The 14,263-nt window shown below is 37.3% G+C and overlaps 1 protein-coding gene across 1 annotated transcript; it reads right to left on the minus strand.

Annotated features, from left to right (window-relative positions):
- Positions 1 to 1,453: 1,453 nt before the first annotated feature.
- On the minus strand, positions 1,454 to 2,808 carry LOC141493617 (large ribosomal subunit protein uL4-like). The gene is given in 1 exon segment (XM_074195040.1): positions 1,454 to 2,808. A coding segment is annotated over 1 exon segment (1,296 nt). The 5' UTR covers positions 2,773 to 2,808; the 3' UTR covers positions 1,454 to 1,476.
- Between the last annotated feature and the right edge of the window lie 11,455 nt (positions 2,809 to 14,263).

Genomic DNA, 14,263 nt, shown 5'->3' on the forward strand with positions numbered 1-14,263 from the left:
AGTATGATAGTGTTGGATAAAACCTCTATGCCTAACTATTGAAGAGAGCTTCACTTTTCTAAAATTCCCTTGTTTCATAGATTTGACAACTAAGTCCTGAAAAAGCTAAGTAAATGTTTAAGGTCACAGTCAGTAAGGAACAGAGGAGTATTACACTAAGGTCCTCTAGCTCCAAAGCAACCATAGCCAGATAGAGCCTTGAGCCTGTAGTCAGGAATACCAGAATTCCCCTCCAGTCTGTTTCTCTTGTGATTTTGTTGAGTGCAGTTTTTGTATGGAGACACACATGGAGACACACATGATGTAGTAGACAAGAGCATGGCATAGAATCCAAGCTGGGTCCCCTTTCCACTTCTAATGCTTACTATGTGATCATAGACTTTTCCGCTCAGCCTTAGTTTTTGTTTATAGACTAGGAGAATAAATCTTCCTCTACCTGCTTCACAAGTTTTACTGTGAAAAAAGAACTTCATGAACCTTGAAGCACTCTTGAAATATAGATGATCTGTTACTATGGCAAGCCCATCAATGGGGGCCTGCTTCCTGGAAACTGAGGTCTCCATGGGCAAGTCCAGCACTGTAGACCTCATAAGAATGAGTCACATGACAGAAGGCCAGACAAGTGGGACTATCTGGAAAATCTTTGGAAAAAGGCAAAATGAGATTCAAGAGAAGAAAGAGAATAATATTAGGGTAAACAGAACTGAGCTAGGTCAGAATTAAGATTTATGCCCTAGCTAATTAGAATTCTAGAAGGTGAAACTTCTTTTCCCCCTTCTCAATAGAGTTGGTAGATTATAGATCTTGAGTGGTAGATGTTTCAGATGTGGCTGGTCTGTCCATTTTGCTTTATCTATGATTCTTTTTTTATATAGTTTTCATTTCCCAATATTTTTCTCCCCTTCTCTTTGTTATAAGGGGAGAAAAATATTGGGAAATGAAAACTATAAAAAAAAAGAATCATAGATAAAGCATTTAAAAAGAAAGGGGTAAAATGAACATAAAGAAAATTTCCTTTTCTGCAAAGTATTTAGAAAAGTTCAGAAGGGGGAGAATGTTCTTTTGCTCATGAGTCAGTGGAGTAATCCACTATTTATTTTTGCAAGGCAAATGGGGTTAAGTGGCTTGCCCAAGGCCACACAGCTAGGCAATTATTAAGTGTCTGAGACCAGATTTGAACCCAGGTACTCCTGACTCCAGGGCCGGTGCTTTATCCACTGTGCCACCTAGCGACCCAGTAATCCACTATTAAGCCTCAAATGTTCAGGTTGTCCTGGAGGCCTGGACCACTCTTGTCTCTTCACTTATGGATCTTTGAATATTAAGCCTCCTTCCTCATAGCCTTCCAAATCCCTCTCTTTGCATTCCCATTTTTTTTTCTCCAAAGCCACTTTGAATATTTATTCTTTAGATAGTCACAAAAACAACACACACAATAGAGTGTGGTGGCCCAATGGATTAACTGATATGCCAAGTTTATGCAGCAGACTTCTTCTCAGCTGCAGATTTTTTTGGTGCGGCAGGTTTCTTTTCAGCTGCTGGCTTCTTTTCCACAGTTTTCTTTGCTGCTGCAGGCTTCTTTTCTGCTGTTTTCTTCTGCCCTGGAATCTTCTTTGCTCCTGCAAGTTTCTTATTACCTACAAGCTTCTTCTTCTTCTTTTTCTCATCTACTGCTTTCTTTGCCTCCATAATCTTCTTTAGTGCAGCACCTCTTTTATTTTCTCTGATTCTCCGATTCTTAGCCTGGCATAGAATTGTATTCTGGCACATGGTCTTGGCATATGGGTTCAGTTTCACCATGATTCTCAAGTTCTTCAGTGGGTTCTTCTTGAGTACTCATCGATGAATCTTCTTGCGTGGTGCACGGAGAGCCCTCCAGATCTCTGGGCTTTTCAAAATCCTGGTAAGGTCTGTATTGGTCATCTTGTGCATTGGAAGATTGTAGTGACTCTTCAGGGTGGCAGGCCTGCGCCATGTACCATACAGATCACCCAACTTGCAGAAGGCACTTTCAGTCCAAATACAGAAACGCCCCACATGTCCACCAGGAGCGAGTCTCAAAAGGTTCAATTTATTCACATTAAGTAGAGTAATACCAGGAATGTTTCTGAAGGCCTTGATAATACCATTATCTTCATCATAGATGATACAAGGTCCTAGACACTGGATCTGGTGGCAGTTTCTCATTTTACCCTTACCAGCTCGCATATGCTGAGAAGCATAGACCTTTTTGATGTCATTCCATGCCTTCAGCTTCTTAAGCAGCAAAACTGCTTCCTTGGTTTTCTTATAGCCCTCTACTTTATCTTCAACCACTAGAGGAAGTTCTGGAATTTCTTCAGTTATTTGACCTTTTGACATGACCAGTGCTGGCAGGGAAGAGGTTGCCAAAGCAGAGAAAATGGCATATCGTTTTTGCATTGTATTCACTCTGCCATGCAAACAGCACCAAGTCTTAGTAGGAGCAAACATACAACCCCCTCGGCACATATTTCCAAAAGCACCCTGGTCAGAGCGATGAGTCCCTCCACCCTGAACATGAGGGATTCGAGCAACAGCTCTACCAGTTCTCCCAGACTCAGCACTGGTCTGATGACCTGCTAATTCACTGACAGCATAAGGTTGTCGGTTATTTTTTCTCAAGTTGGTATGAACAAAATTCACAATATCTGGACGCATTGGAGCCTTAAAGACAGCAGGCAAAGTAGCATTTTTGCCAGATACTTCCCCCTTTTCGGAGTACACAGATATCAGGGGTTGTACACAAGCCATGGTGGGTGCCGGAGAGTAAGAGCCACGCTCCTCTCCGCCCGATGGCTCCCACAGGAAAAAAAAAAGCTGCATTCCCATTTTTTAACATGAGGTCTGCCATTTAGTAGGTGCTTAATAAAAATTTGGTGACTTGTCCTATGCAGGCTCCTGGAACAGCCTTTCCTGGTTATTCAGTTCTTGTTAGCTGATCTCTCTCCTCCTTAAATCATTCTTCATTCACTTATTTATTTACATATTGTACGATTCAGTAGAATGTAAGCTTTTTGAATATTGGGCAAGATTGGGGGGAAATTGTAAAATTCAAAATAAATAAAATCTTTGTTTTATAAAAAAAGAATATTGTGGCTGGTGATTATTTTTATATTCATAATACCTATCATAAGGTCTTGAGCACAGTAGATACCTCATAACCACTTATTTGTTTGGATGGGCAGGACATGCTGCTGTTACAGTCACGGGGGAGTTCTCAGATTGTCCTAGTCTGAGTGTTTACTACCCAGCTCTTGATATTGTCTAATGCCCAGCCTCGATTTCATTAAGTGCCAAACTGAGGGGTGATCAGCTAATTTCATAGCTGTTCTAAATAGTCATATCGAGTATCACTCAAGGTGATGTCTGCCTCCAAGTCTTTGGAAAACACCCAAGGACAGAGCCCAGAAAACATAGTCAGGCCCGACTGGGAAAACTACTAATGAAGTAGGTCAGGGAACTTTCCTTTGAAAAGACCATGAAAATAAGGAAATAATGGGCTCAGGTCTTTCCCTTTTCCTTTTTCAGAATGCTTTTAGTATCAGGATCTATTCAGCCAAAGGGATTTAGGAATACGGTAACAATGAGAGCTTCTGTGTTTAACATTCAGCACTTATTAAAGTGGGTACCTACCGAGCTTTTTTATGAGATTAGAATCACCAGGAATCAGAGGGAGAATGAGAGGAGCTTATTGGGTTTGTAAAGATATTTCTATTCAGAAAACCAACAATTATCGAAGTTGTACTGGGAGGTAGTAAATGGTGAAAAATTTTTGCTCAAGAAACTGAATGGAGATGAGGAATAGTGGAGAAATATGTAATAGATGGGACCTAGGAATTCTGCAAAGGGTTTCAGAGAGAATATGAAAAGTGGAATACTAAGAAACAACTAGAGCCCAAGATATTGCTTAAGTGATGAAACTGGAAATGATATAAAATATGAATATATGACTAGTTTGTCATCATTTGATTAGTGGAGGCTTAACTGGCTAGGTAGTACATATATTTTATTTTGATTTTTTTTCCATTGCTGGCCCAGGGATTACTGTGAATGACAATTCACTCACTGCATCAAGTCTTGGACCACTTCAGATTATCCTCAATATGATTCCCTATCACTCAAAAGACATCCACCTAGCCAATCATAAAAGAAAAGCAAAGTGGACAGAAAATGTACTTTGCCTGGATTCTACAAGTGACTGGATGGATAGTCAGGTCATTGGAGTGGCAATGAGAGTGGAAAATGAAGGAGTCTCATATACTCAATACAATGAGTATCATGGCCTTTGGGAAACTGTTCAGCACTTTGAATGAATGATCTCAGGATGCTCACTGATTTTTTCTCTTGGATGGATATTTTCCCAGTGATGCTGTCATGAAACACTAAGATCTAAAGACAATGCAACTGTTCATTCAAAGGTTGGTGGAAAGGTGTGTAGAGAAGGTAGTCGAGCTACAGAACTCAAGAGGTCTGGCTAGAGAGTTCGAAATTGCATGGAAAAAATCATCCAGATCAAGCCTGTCTAGAAGACAAGGAGGTGATCATGTCATCAGAATAATGAATATCAGATAGGTAGCCAACACACTGTGCTAACAGTCACATATTTAAAAGCAGAGTTTCCTGATGGGAAAGAGTCAAGTTCAGTTTAGATGACTTGTCTGTATCTTTCATATACTGACTAGGTGAGTCTGCTTACTTCACTTCTCAAAGTTTCAAGCAACACTCCAAGATGACCGAAGTAGCAGAGAAGTGTCTGATCTGCATTGGGAAAGAAAGTTTCCCAAAGAAAAGTCCCCTACATTTAAGAAATCACAGGACAGCACCTGACAAAGGCCCTTGTGTTATTCTGATGAAAAGATTTAGGCTAGATGCTTGTACAGTTCATGGATGAGAAAGTGGGTTTTTGACAGACTGATCACAAAAAAAGAATCATAGATAGCTTGATGTCCTTCTAAAGAGAAGTCACCAGTGGAGTTTCCAGGGAATGCAATGTTATTTAACATTTTTAGTCAAGACTTAGGTAAATGGAATCCTATATCTCATGATACAAGATTGGGGGGAAGGAGAGATAATGTATTGGCTGTGGAACTTACCTATGTACTAGAACATTAGACCAAATCTAATAACATGGAGTTCAAGAGTTAGAAATTCACTATCTTACACATCAGTTAGGAGGAGGTGTCATCCTAGAGAAGGATATGGGGCTTCTAGAGGAATCTAAGTTCAATGAGACCCAACCATTCCCAAGAGCCAAAACTAATGGGATATTGTGCTGCACTGAGGCGTATAATGTAATATAGAATGAGGGCAAGGTACTATAGTGCAAACTAGAACTGGGAGCCCATGAAAAAGACATATGAGATGCAATGTTTACTCTTACCACGTAGCCAATGTGTACTAGGTCACAGACATGTGGATTCAGAACTAGAGAGAAACAATTCAATCTTCTTCATTTTACAGAAAGGTCACACATGTAGTAAATTGCAAAATAGACCTGCCTCACAAATAGAATCATAGGAACAAAGTATGTGGGAATCTATCATACTACGTATATGTGTTAAATGACAGTTGAACTAAATTTAAATGACCTACGCTATAACTCTTCTCCATTTCTCAAGATAAATTCTTTGAAAAAAAGTATTTACAATCATTGAATCCATTTCCTTTCTTCTTCCTAATTCCTGAATTCTTTGCAATCTGACTATGGACTTCATCCCTTAACTGAGTCTTCCATCCAAAGTTAGCAGTGGTCTCTTAATTGCCAAATATGATGAGTTTTTCTTAGATCTACTCTTCAGACTATCTGCTAAATTTGACAACTAATCATCATTTCTTCCTGAATAGTTTTCCTATTTTTAAGACCCTACATTCATCTGGTTCTCTCTTATCTGTCTGATCCCCCCTCCTAAATCTTCTCTGCTGATTCATCATCCATTGTATGAATACTCACTTAAGGACATCCCCCAGTGCTCTGGCCTTGGTCTTTTCTTTTCTCTGCTCATTCTCTCTTGTTGACTTTATCAGTTTTCCTGAGTTTAACTAACTCCAAGCTGAAGACTCTCTCAGATCTATTTATCCTTCCCTAATCTTTTTTTTCCTGAGCTCAGGCCCTATATCTTGAACTACATATGGGACATCTGAAGTGTAATTCCCATAGATATCTGAAATTCAGGATATAAAAAAAGTTACCTTTGGTTCTTGACCTTACCCTCTTGCCTATTTCCCAAATGCTCTAGAAGGCACCACCATCTTTTCAGCAATCTGCATTCACAAATTCAGGTTTATCTTTGGTTTCTTACTTTGACTGTAGGCTGTCTTGTCTTTATCTCCACATTTTTTATATCCATCCACCTCTCTATTGCACAGTCATCTTCCTAGCTTAGGCTAACATCATTTCTTACTCAGATAACTGGAATAGTCTTTTAAGTGGTTTCCCTGCTTCAGATCTTTCTCTCTTCAATCTTCTACACAGCTGCCATAGTAATTTTCCTAAAATGTAGATCTGATCATGTTGTATCACCTCTATTCAATAAACTCACTATAAATTCAAATATAACTCACAAAATAAACTCTACTGTTTGTCATTTAAAACTCTTTATAATCTGGAACTGCCCTATCTCCCTAGTCTTCTTACACATCATTGCTTTCTATGCTCTCTAGAGTTCAGTGATCCTGGTCTATTTGCTTTTCCGACACCCTCAATATTCCATTTCTTCATACCTTTGCTTGGCATTTTCTGATGCTAAGAAGAGATTCCTTCCTCCATGCCCTCTTCCTGAATCTTTGGCTTCCTTGAAGATTCAATCAAGCACTGTCTTCCTTGTGGAACTTCTAATTCTAATTCTAAGGCTCCCTCTCCCCACACTACTTCAATTAAATTTGCATATACTTTTGTTAAATTTATATATCCTGTATAAACATGTGCATGTCTTCCTATTAGAATGCAAACTCCCTTAGGACAAATACTGTTTCACTTTTGTTTTATGTATTATTATGATTATTATTACTTAGCTCAAAATCTTTCATAGAATCAATTCACAAATGTTTGTTGATTTATTGTTTTTAATTTCTGGAGGAACTAAGGAAGAAGTAAGGGCAGGAAGACATCAAGTCTCAAGAGCAAGCTAGTTTAGAGAAGAGGAAAATTCATAAAATTTAGTTTGGGAATTAATTCAAAAGTTTCTAATTCTAATTCTTGGACTGTAGGGTGACAATTCATTGAGACAAGTGAGACCTAGGAGGAGGCATGAAGCAATGGTTCAAATGATTAGATATCTTGAGTGCAGCTCTGGAATTAATAACATCATTTTTTTTTCAATGAAAACAAAGTTTAAATACAAGTCAACCAAACAAGATTAATGTTAAATTCACTCCAACTGGCAATAGATGTAATGTAATGATTATTTAAATTGCTCAATCCAAATGAGACCAAATTTGAATTGGCGTTTGTCAGGCACTTTAAATGGGCTCCATCTGCAACCATAATCCACTGGCAGGACTCAGATGATTTCACTTGCAATCTTTATTGATAAGTAAATTAACTTCGAGTTAAACGATATTTGTATGGATGACAAAAGCACAATTATGTTTATTCTATTTCTCAACACTATTCGTTTTGATAAAGTGAAATATATTTTAAAAAATAGAAGCAAAGAAGATGCTTTTCATAGGTTTTATTTTTTAGGTTTTTGCAAGGCAAACGGGGTTAAGTGGCTTGCCCAAGGCCACACAGCTAGGTAATTATTAAGTGTCTGAGACTAGATTTGAACCCAGGTACACCTGACTCCAGGGCCGGTGCTTTATCCATTACGCCACCTAGCCGCCCCTTTTCATAGGCTTCTTAAAAATTTGAGAAGCTTAACAATTTTATTTTATTTTTTAAGTAGGGCATTAGTAAATAAAGTTTGGAAATCACTGTCCTAATATATTGTAGTTAGCATGTAATTAGATACTTGAGGCCTAGAAGTAGAACATTTCCCCCCTTCCTTCCCCTCCATAACCCTAGCCTAGAACCTCTGGTTCTAGGGAGGAAATGTCAGGCCTAGAAAATCTGATGTTTGTATCAGATGCTTCATTGATTAAAAAAAAGAAACAAACACACACACACACACAAACACAACTTTCTGGCAAATTATAAAACAAATAAATAAAATTGGGAAGAATTTTCAGCGACATTTAAAAAAAAATCCAAAGCATTCATTTAAATTCCTCTCCTCTTTCTTTTGAAGACTGTCCAGGAAGGGGAAGCATATTCCCCAAAGGAAACTCATTTATACTGTGACAAAAACAAAACTAAAACCCTACTCTCTTCAGTTTCATCACCATATCATTTACCATATTTTTCTATTCAGAATAAATTGAAATATTAATCCTGATGATGTATTAATAAAGTTCATTTTATTTAGGAGAAAAATTGGCCATATTACTTGACTATTTCAGACTTTTCAGTCAGATGTATCTTTAAAAACCTAATCATTCAACCATAACAACTCATCTTCTGGTAGCCATCTGAGCTATGGGTAATAACCTCAAAGGGCTCACTATTATCCAAGGACCTTTTAGGTACTGAATTTTTTCCCCTTTTTTCCCTTTCATCTCAGTGCTGACTATTTTGAACCAAATTTGGGCCAAAATAAAAATTTCATAAGGGATCAGTTCTAATCATAGTTTATGTTAGTTTTTTCCTAACTACCATATAAATGTATCTAAAACAACTAAATAGCAAATAAAACTTGCGTGTATTTTTCAACATAACATGATTCCATACCAAAAGAGCTCATCAATGATGGTCTTGTTTTTAAGGATTTAATTTTTTTTTCATTTATTTAAGTGACTTGCTCAAGGTCACACAGCTAGGCAATTATTAAGTGTCTGAGGTCAGCTTTGAACTCAGGTTCTCCTGACTCCAAGGTTGGTGCTCTATCCACTGTACCACCTAGCTGCCCCAGGTGGTCTTATTTTTAATGTGTTTTATCAATATTTTTGGTTTTCATTCTACCTGTAATTACCTTTAAATTCTGTTCCCATTTCCACTTATAGGAAAAGAAACAACTTTAATACTAGACAATATTTTGGGAAAAGTCTGTTACTATATGGAGTGTTCCAGATCCATGTTCTTTTGTCTCTAGAAAGAAGATGGATTGAAGATGGATTGTCAAGTCAATAGGCATTTATTAAATCAATGTGCCAGTAAACATCTCCCCCCAAAGGAAAACAAATATAATCTCTGATATCAAGGAATTAACAGTCCAGTGGGAGGTACAATACAAAAAGAACTATGAATTGAAAAAATATACATGAGATAAATGGGGGGGGGTAATCCCAGAGGGAAGTCAGCAAGTTTAAGGAGGACTGGGAAAGGTTTTTTGAAGAAAGTAGGACTTTAGTTGTCTTGAAGTATGACACAGAATCCAGGAGGTAAAGAAAAAGAGGGAACAAGTTCCACATAGAGACAAGAGCCAGTGAAATTTCCAGCATGTTGGTAGAGGATGGGAAGTTGTGTTTGTGTGTGTGTGTGTGTGTGTGTGTGTGTGTGTGTGTGTGTGTAGTGGTGACAGTGGTGGTGAGAACTTGAGGTAAAGAGACCAATCAAGAGGTTATTGTAGTAGTACAAACCTCCAGTGATGTAAGCCAGCATTAGGATGTGGAAGTATCAGAAGAGGGGAAAGTGGTGGATATAGGAGATACTATGAAGTTAGAGGACTCGGCAATTGATTAAACATGAAGATGTGATGAGAGAGAATGAGGAGTTGAAGATGACTTAAATTGGAAACTTGGGTAACTGGGAGGAAAGTCATATCCTTGACAATAAAAGGAAATTTTGGAATGGAGGAGGGCTTAGGAGGAAAGATTAAAAAGCTCAGTTTTTGACAATTTAAGATGTCCACATAGCAGTCAGTTCAAGATGTCCCTTAGGTCTTTTCTTTGATCTGTTCTTTGGGGGAAAAAAAACTTGGTAGTTATACTTCCATTCTTTGAATATTTATCTTTTTATTATAAGCTAAAATAGCAATAAAATAAACATTTTCACATGCATTGTACAATGGGGGTACATTAACTTTGAGATTTCTATATATATATATATGTATATATGTTTACATATGTGCATACAATTCAGTATGGAATTTTCAAAGCTATCTTTCTTGGATTTCTTCTGATCCACTGTTATCTTTTGTGAATTAAAAAGCTTAAATGATATTCCTTTTTTGTAAGGGTAAGACAATTGCTTCATTGACCTCTGTACCACTTAAAAATGTTGATTCCCAATCAGTCAAGTTCAATCATAAGTCTTAAAATTTATTTGCATTGGAATGATTCTTATGAGAATAATGTGTAAATAGGTTGAAGGTATTTGACCATACCCATGGATCATTTATATATTTTTAACAAGTTGAGAAGATATCCATTCTTGAAATTAGAGCAAGTTGATGTTCCTGAAATAACCCCTTTGATAAGAAACTATTTTGTTTCATTTAGCTTTTTTATGGGGGTGGAGAGAAGCCTTGATTTGACTTTTGGTCTTCTTCCCTGGCCCTGTTTAGGTGAAAGAGGATCTTACATGGTCTAGAATGTCTTCAGAATGTTGGGTTCCCATTGGTATCCATACATAAACTGAAAGCATTGCCTTCATTGTGAACCAAGGACAGATTGGACATGGCTACATTATGTTTAAGCAGAACTTCTAAAGTACCTATAAAAAAGAGGAAAACACTTTGAGCAACCAGTAACTGTGGGTTATCTCTTTGCTACATATGGTCTTTAAGCTTGAGTCTATTTTCCTGTAGTCCCTGTGTATATTTGTGGTTAGTGTGTCAGACTTTTTAAGGGAGGCATCTTATGTACCCACTATTTTCTGTGCAGGATCTTTTTGTAAAAACTACTTAAAGCTTACTAACAAAGCTTTTTTCAAATGATAATCTCAGGAGAAGTATGCCAGTGGGGTCTCAAGTGAATGGCATTAGATTATTATCTCTGCCTTCCTAGGTTATCCTTAGAAGGTTGAGGGGAACAAATAAACAAATTCATGAGATCCAAAATATGAGTATGATTGGAAATTGAGAATCTCTTCAGAGTATATATGGACTGTTTGCTTTTTTTTTTGACTACTATTCCTAGCCTCCCACCAAAAATTCCTACCTTCCTCCACACATTAGGAAAAGAAAAAGAATAAAACCTTTGTAAACAAATATGCATTGACAAGCAAAACAAGTTCCTACATCAATAATATTCAAAAATATCTCATTCTATTCTTACTCTCTGTTAGGAGGTGGGAAGCAGGACTCATTAACAGTTCTCTGGAATCCTGATTGCTCATTTCATTGCTCCGAGATATTGCAGCTTTCAAAGTTGATTCTTTTCTTTACAGTTATCATTGTATAAATTGCATTGATTTTCCTTAATTGATTTTGCATCAGTTCATATGAGATGCTCAGGATTTTGTTGCCGATTCAGTTCTTTCTATTTCCATCATTGTCATTTTAACAGTGTTTTCCTCATTCAGCTGACTTCGCTTTGCATCAGTTTCTAGAAATCTTTTCAAGTTTTTCTGAGGTCACTGAGGTGACCTCACCTTTAAATAGAGATGTCCCCAGGGCATTTGAAATATCTTATTTACAGAAAGAGTTGTTTTTTATCTGTTCTGGAAGCATGTATCTCTTTTGTATATTGAACCTTACCTCCTTCCGGAATATTCCCAGGAGGATAATGCTCTCTTATTGAGTAAGCATCTCTTTTCTCCTCTCCCTGCAGCTCCACAGTGGCTGAGTGAGTGCTCTTTGGCCTGATTCCCAGACCTTCTTCAGATAATATCAGTGATATGTGTCTGGCAAGCACTGATGATTATGATTATTTTCTGATATTGTGTAGCAGAGATAATTAAGCTAAAGGAAACTATCTGTATCACTAAAACTCAGAGCTGCAGCAGAGAAAAATTTAGGTTTAGCTATAGGATTAGATAATCTATCTCTACAATGTTACTTTGAAAATTTAATCTTAAACTTGAAGAATTACCATATTTCCCCCTGTATAAGACACACCTTTCCTCTCAAAATTTGGGGTCTATAAACTGGGAGTATCTTATACTTGGTTGTAGATTTTTTGATTTGCATTTCCTGCTTTTTCCTGCTTGTTGCTTTTGTGCTCATTGTTTCGTATACCGGTATATTAGGTGATGTTCTGCCCAGAAATGGCTCAGAAACGATTTTCATCCAGTGCTAAATTCTAGTTCAAAGTGATCCAGTTAGCAAAAGTGAATGGAAATCTTAAGTCTGGTCCTGTTCCAACTGAGAAACCATTCCAAGAATGTCTATGGGAAAAAGAAAATGCCTCAGAAGAAGAAGGCCATGAGAGGCAGGGCAGCTAAATGGCCTAAGGGAATGGAAGAGATGGATGGAAGAGCAAAGGGACATTGGAATTCCTGTGTCTACAAAGATGGTTCAGCAGGAGGCCAGAAGAATTACTGATGAAAAAGAAGCTCCTGATTTCAAAGGAGGACACAATTAGTGTTTCAGGTTCATGAAATGGAATGGACAAAGCATGTGTCCAAGAACCAGACTTGCCCAGGGAGTGATTGTGGTCAACTACAGACTAGAGCACAGACAGGAGAGCAGACAGGACCTCTCCTAAGACAGCGATTCATCATCAAATACAGATGAGGACAAGCTAATGGGAGTTTTGACAGTGATGAGCAGTTGTATGAATTTTATGATGAATAAACCTTAAGTTCGATGACTTTATGTATTATTTTTTTTTCAAATTTTGGGCCCCCAAATTAAGGTTCATTGTATACATGGAATACTTTTCAACCTCAAATCTCAAAGTTTGGAAGGGGCAATAAGGCAAGATTTCAATCTTAGAAATAGAAATAGCTAGGTAAGTAACTTTAGAATCATAGATGATAGAATGAATTATAGAATCATAGAATGAAAGGAGCCTTAGAGCTGAATTAATATCTACCCCTTTACCTAAAGATGAAAAAATTGAGGCACAAAGATGTTAAAATTATTATTAGCTTCCCCCCAACCCCCACAGAAGGCAATTTGTCAGTCTTTACATTGTTTCCATGGTATACATAGATCCAAATTGAGTGTGATGAGAGATAAATCATATCCTTAAGGAAGAAACAAATTATAAGAGAGAGCAAGATCACACAATAAGCTATCAAATGTTTTTTTTCTAAATTAAATGTAATAGTCCTTGGTCTTTGTTCCAATTCCAGTTGTTTCTCTGTATACAGATGGTATTCTCCATCACAGACAGTCCCCAAATTGTTGCTGACAGTTGCACTGATGGAATGAGCAAGTCCATCAAGGTTGATCATTGCCCCCATGTTGCTGTTATGGTGTGCAGTGTTTTTCTGGTTCTGCTCATCTCACTCAGCATCAGTTCATGCAAATCCTTCCAGGCTTCCCTGAATTCCCAAGGGATGAGTTTTTCAGCTACAACTCTCAGACTATCTTCAAAAATGCCTTTGACTATTTTACCACTTAACTCAAAAATAGTGGGGCAGCTAGGTGGTACAGTGGATAGAGCACTGGCCCTGGAGTCAGGAGTACCTGAGTTCAAATCCAGCCTCAGATACATAATAATTACCTAGCTGTGTGGCCTTGGGTAAGCCACTTAACCCCATTTGCCTGGCAAAAAACTAAAAAACAAACAAACTCAAAAATAAATTCCAGTGGGTCCCTACTATTTACAGAATCAAATATAAAGTCCTCAGTTTAGCATTTAAATCTCTTCAAAAATGACTCCTTCTTAGCTTTCCAGCCTCCTTATAGATTCTTTCTTTCATAAATGCTATGGTATTGCCATCATATTGGCCTTCTTATTTTTGTTATGATACTCTATTGCCCATCTTTGTAACTTTACATTAGCTCTCCTCATGCTTGGAAAATCCACCATCTTCATTTCTGCTTCTAAGAATGCCTAGTCTCCTTCAAATATTGGTCCAAATCCAGTCTTCAATAGGAAACTTTTCCTGGGCTAATAAGTGTTGTATCATTGAGGTTAACTTTTATCTTCTCTGAATTTTTATTGTATACATTTAAATGTAAAATACCTAAAGACAGGAGCTATTTTTTGTTTTTCTTTGTATCATAGTATTATTTTTTGAAAATTAAGGTAAATTGAGATATAATAGTTCAAGCATGATCAATTTATTAGTCTCATAATATGCATTAAATTGGGTCAAGGGTCTCTTATAAAAATTAGCAAGATGATAGTAAAATCTTTTTTTTAAGATTTT

The sequence above is a fragment of the Macrotis lagotis genome, chromosome 7 (genome assembly GCF_037893015.1).
Source record: "Macrotis lagotis isolate mMagLag1 chromosome 7, bilby.v1.9.chrom.fasta, whole genome shotgun sequence".
NCBI classification, from domain to species: Eukaryota; Metazoa; Chordata; class Mammalia; order Peramelemorphia; family Peramelidae; genus Macrotis; species Macrotis lagotis.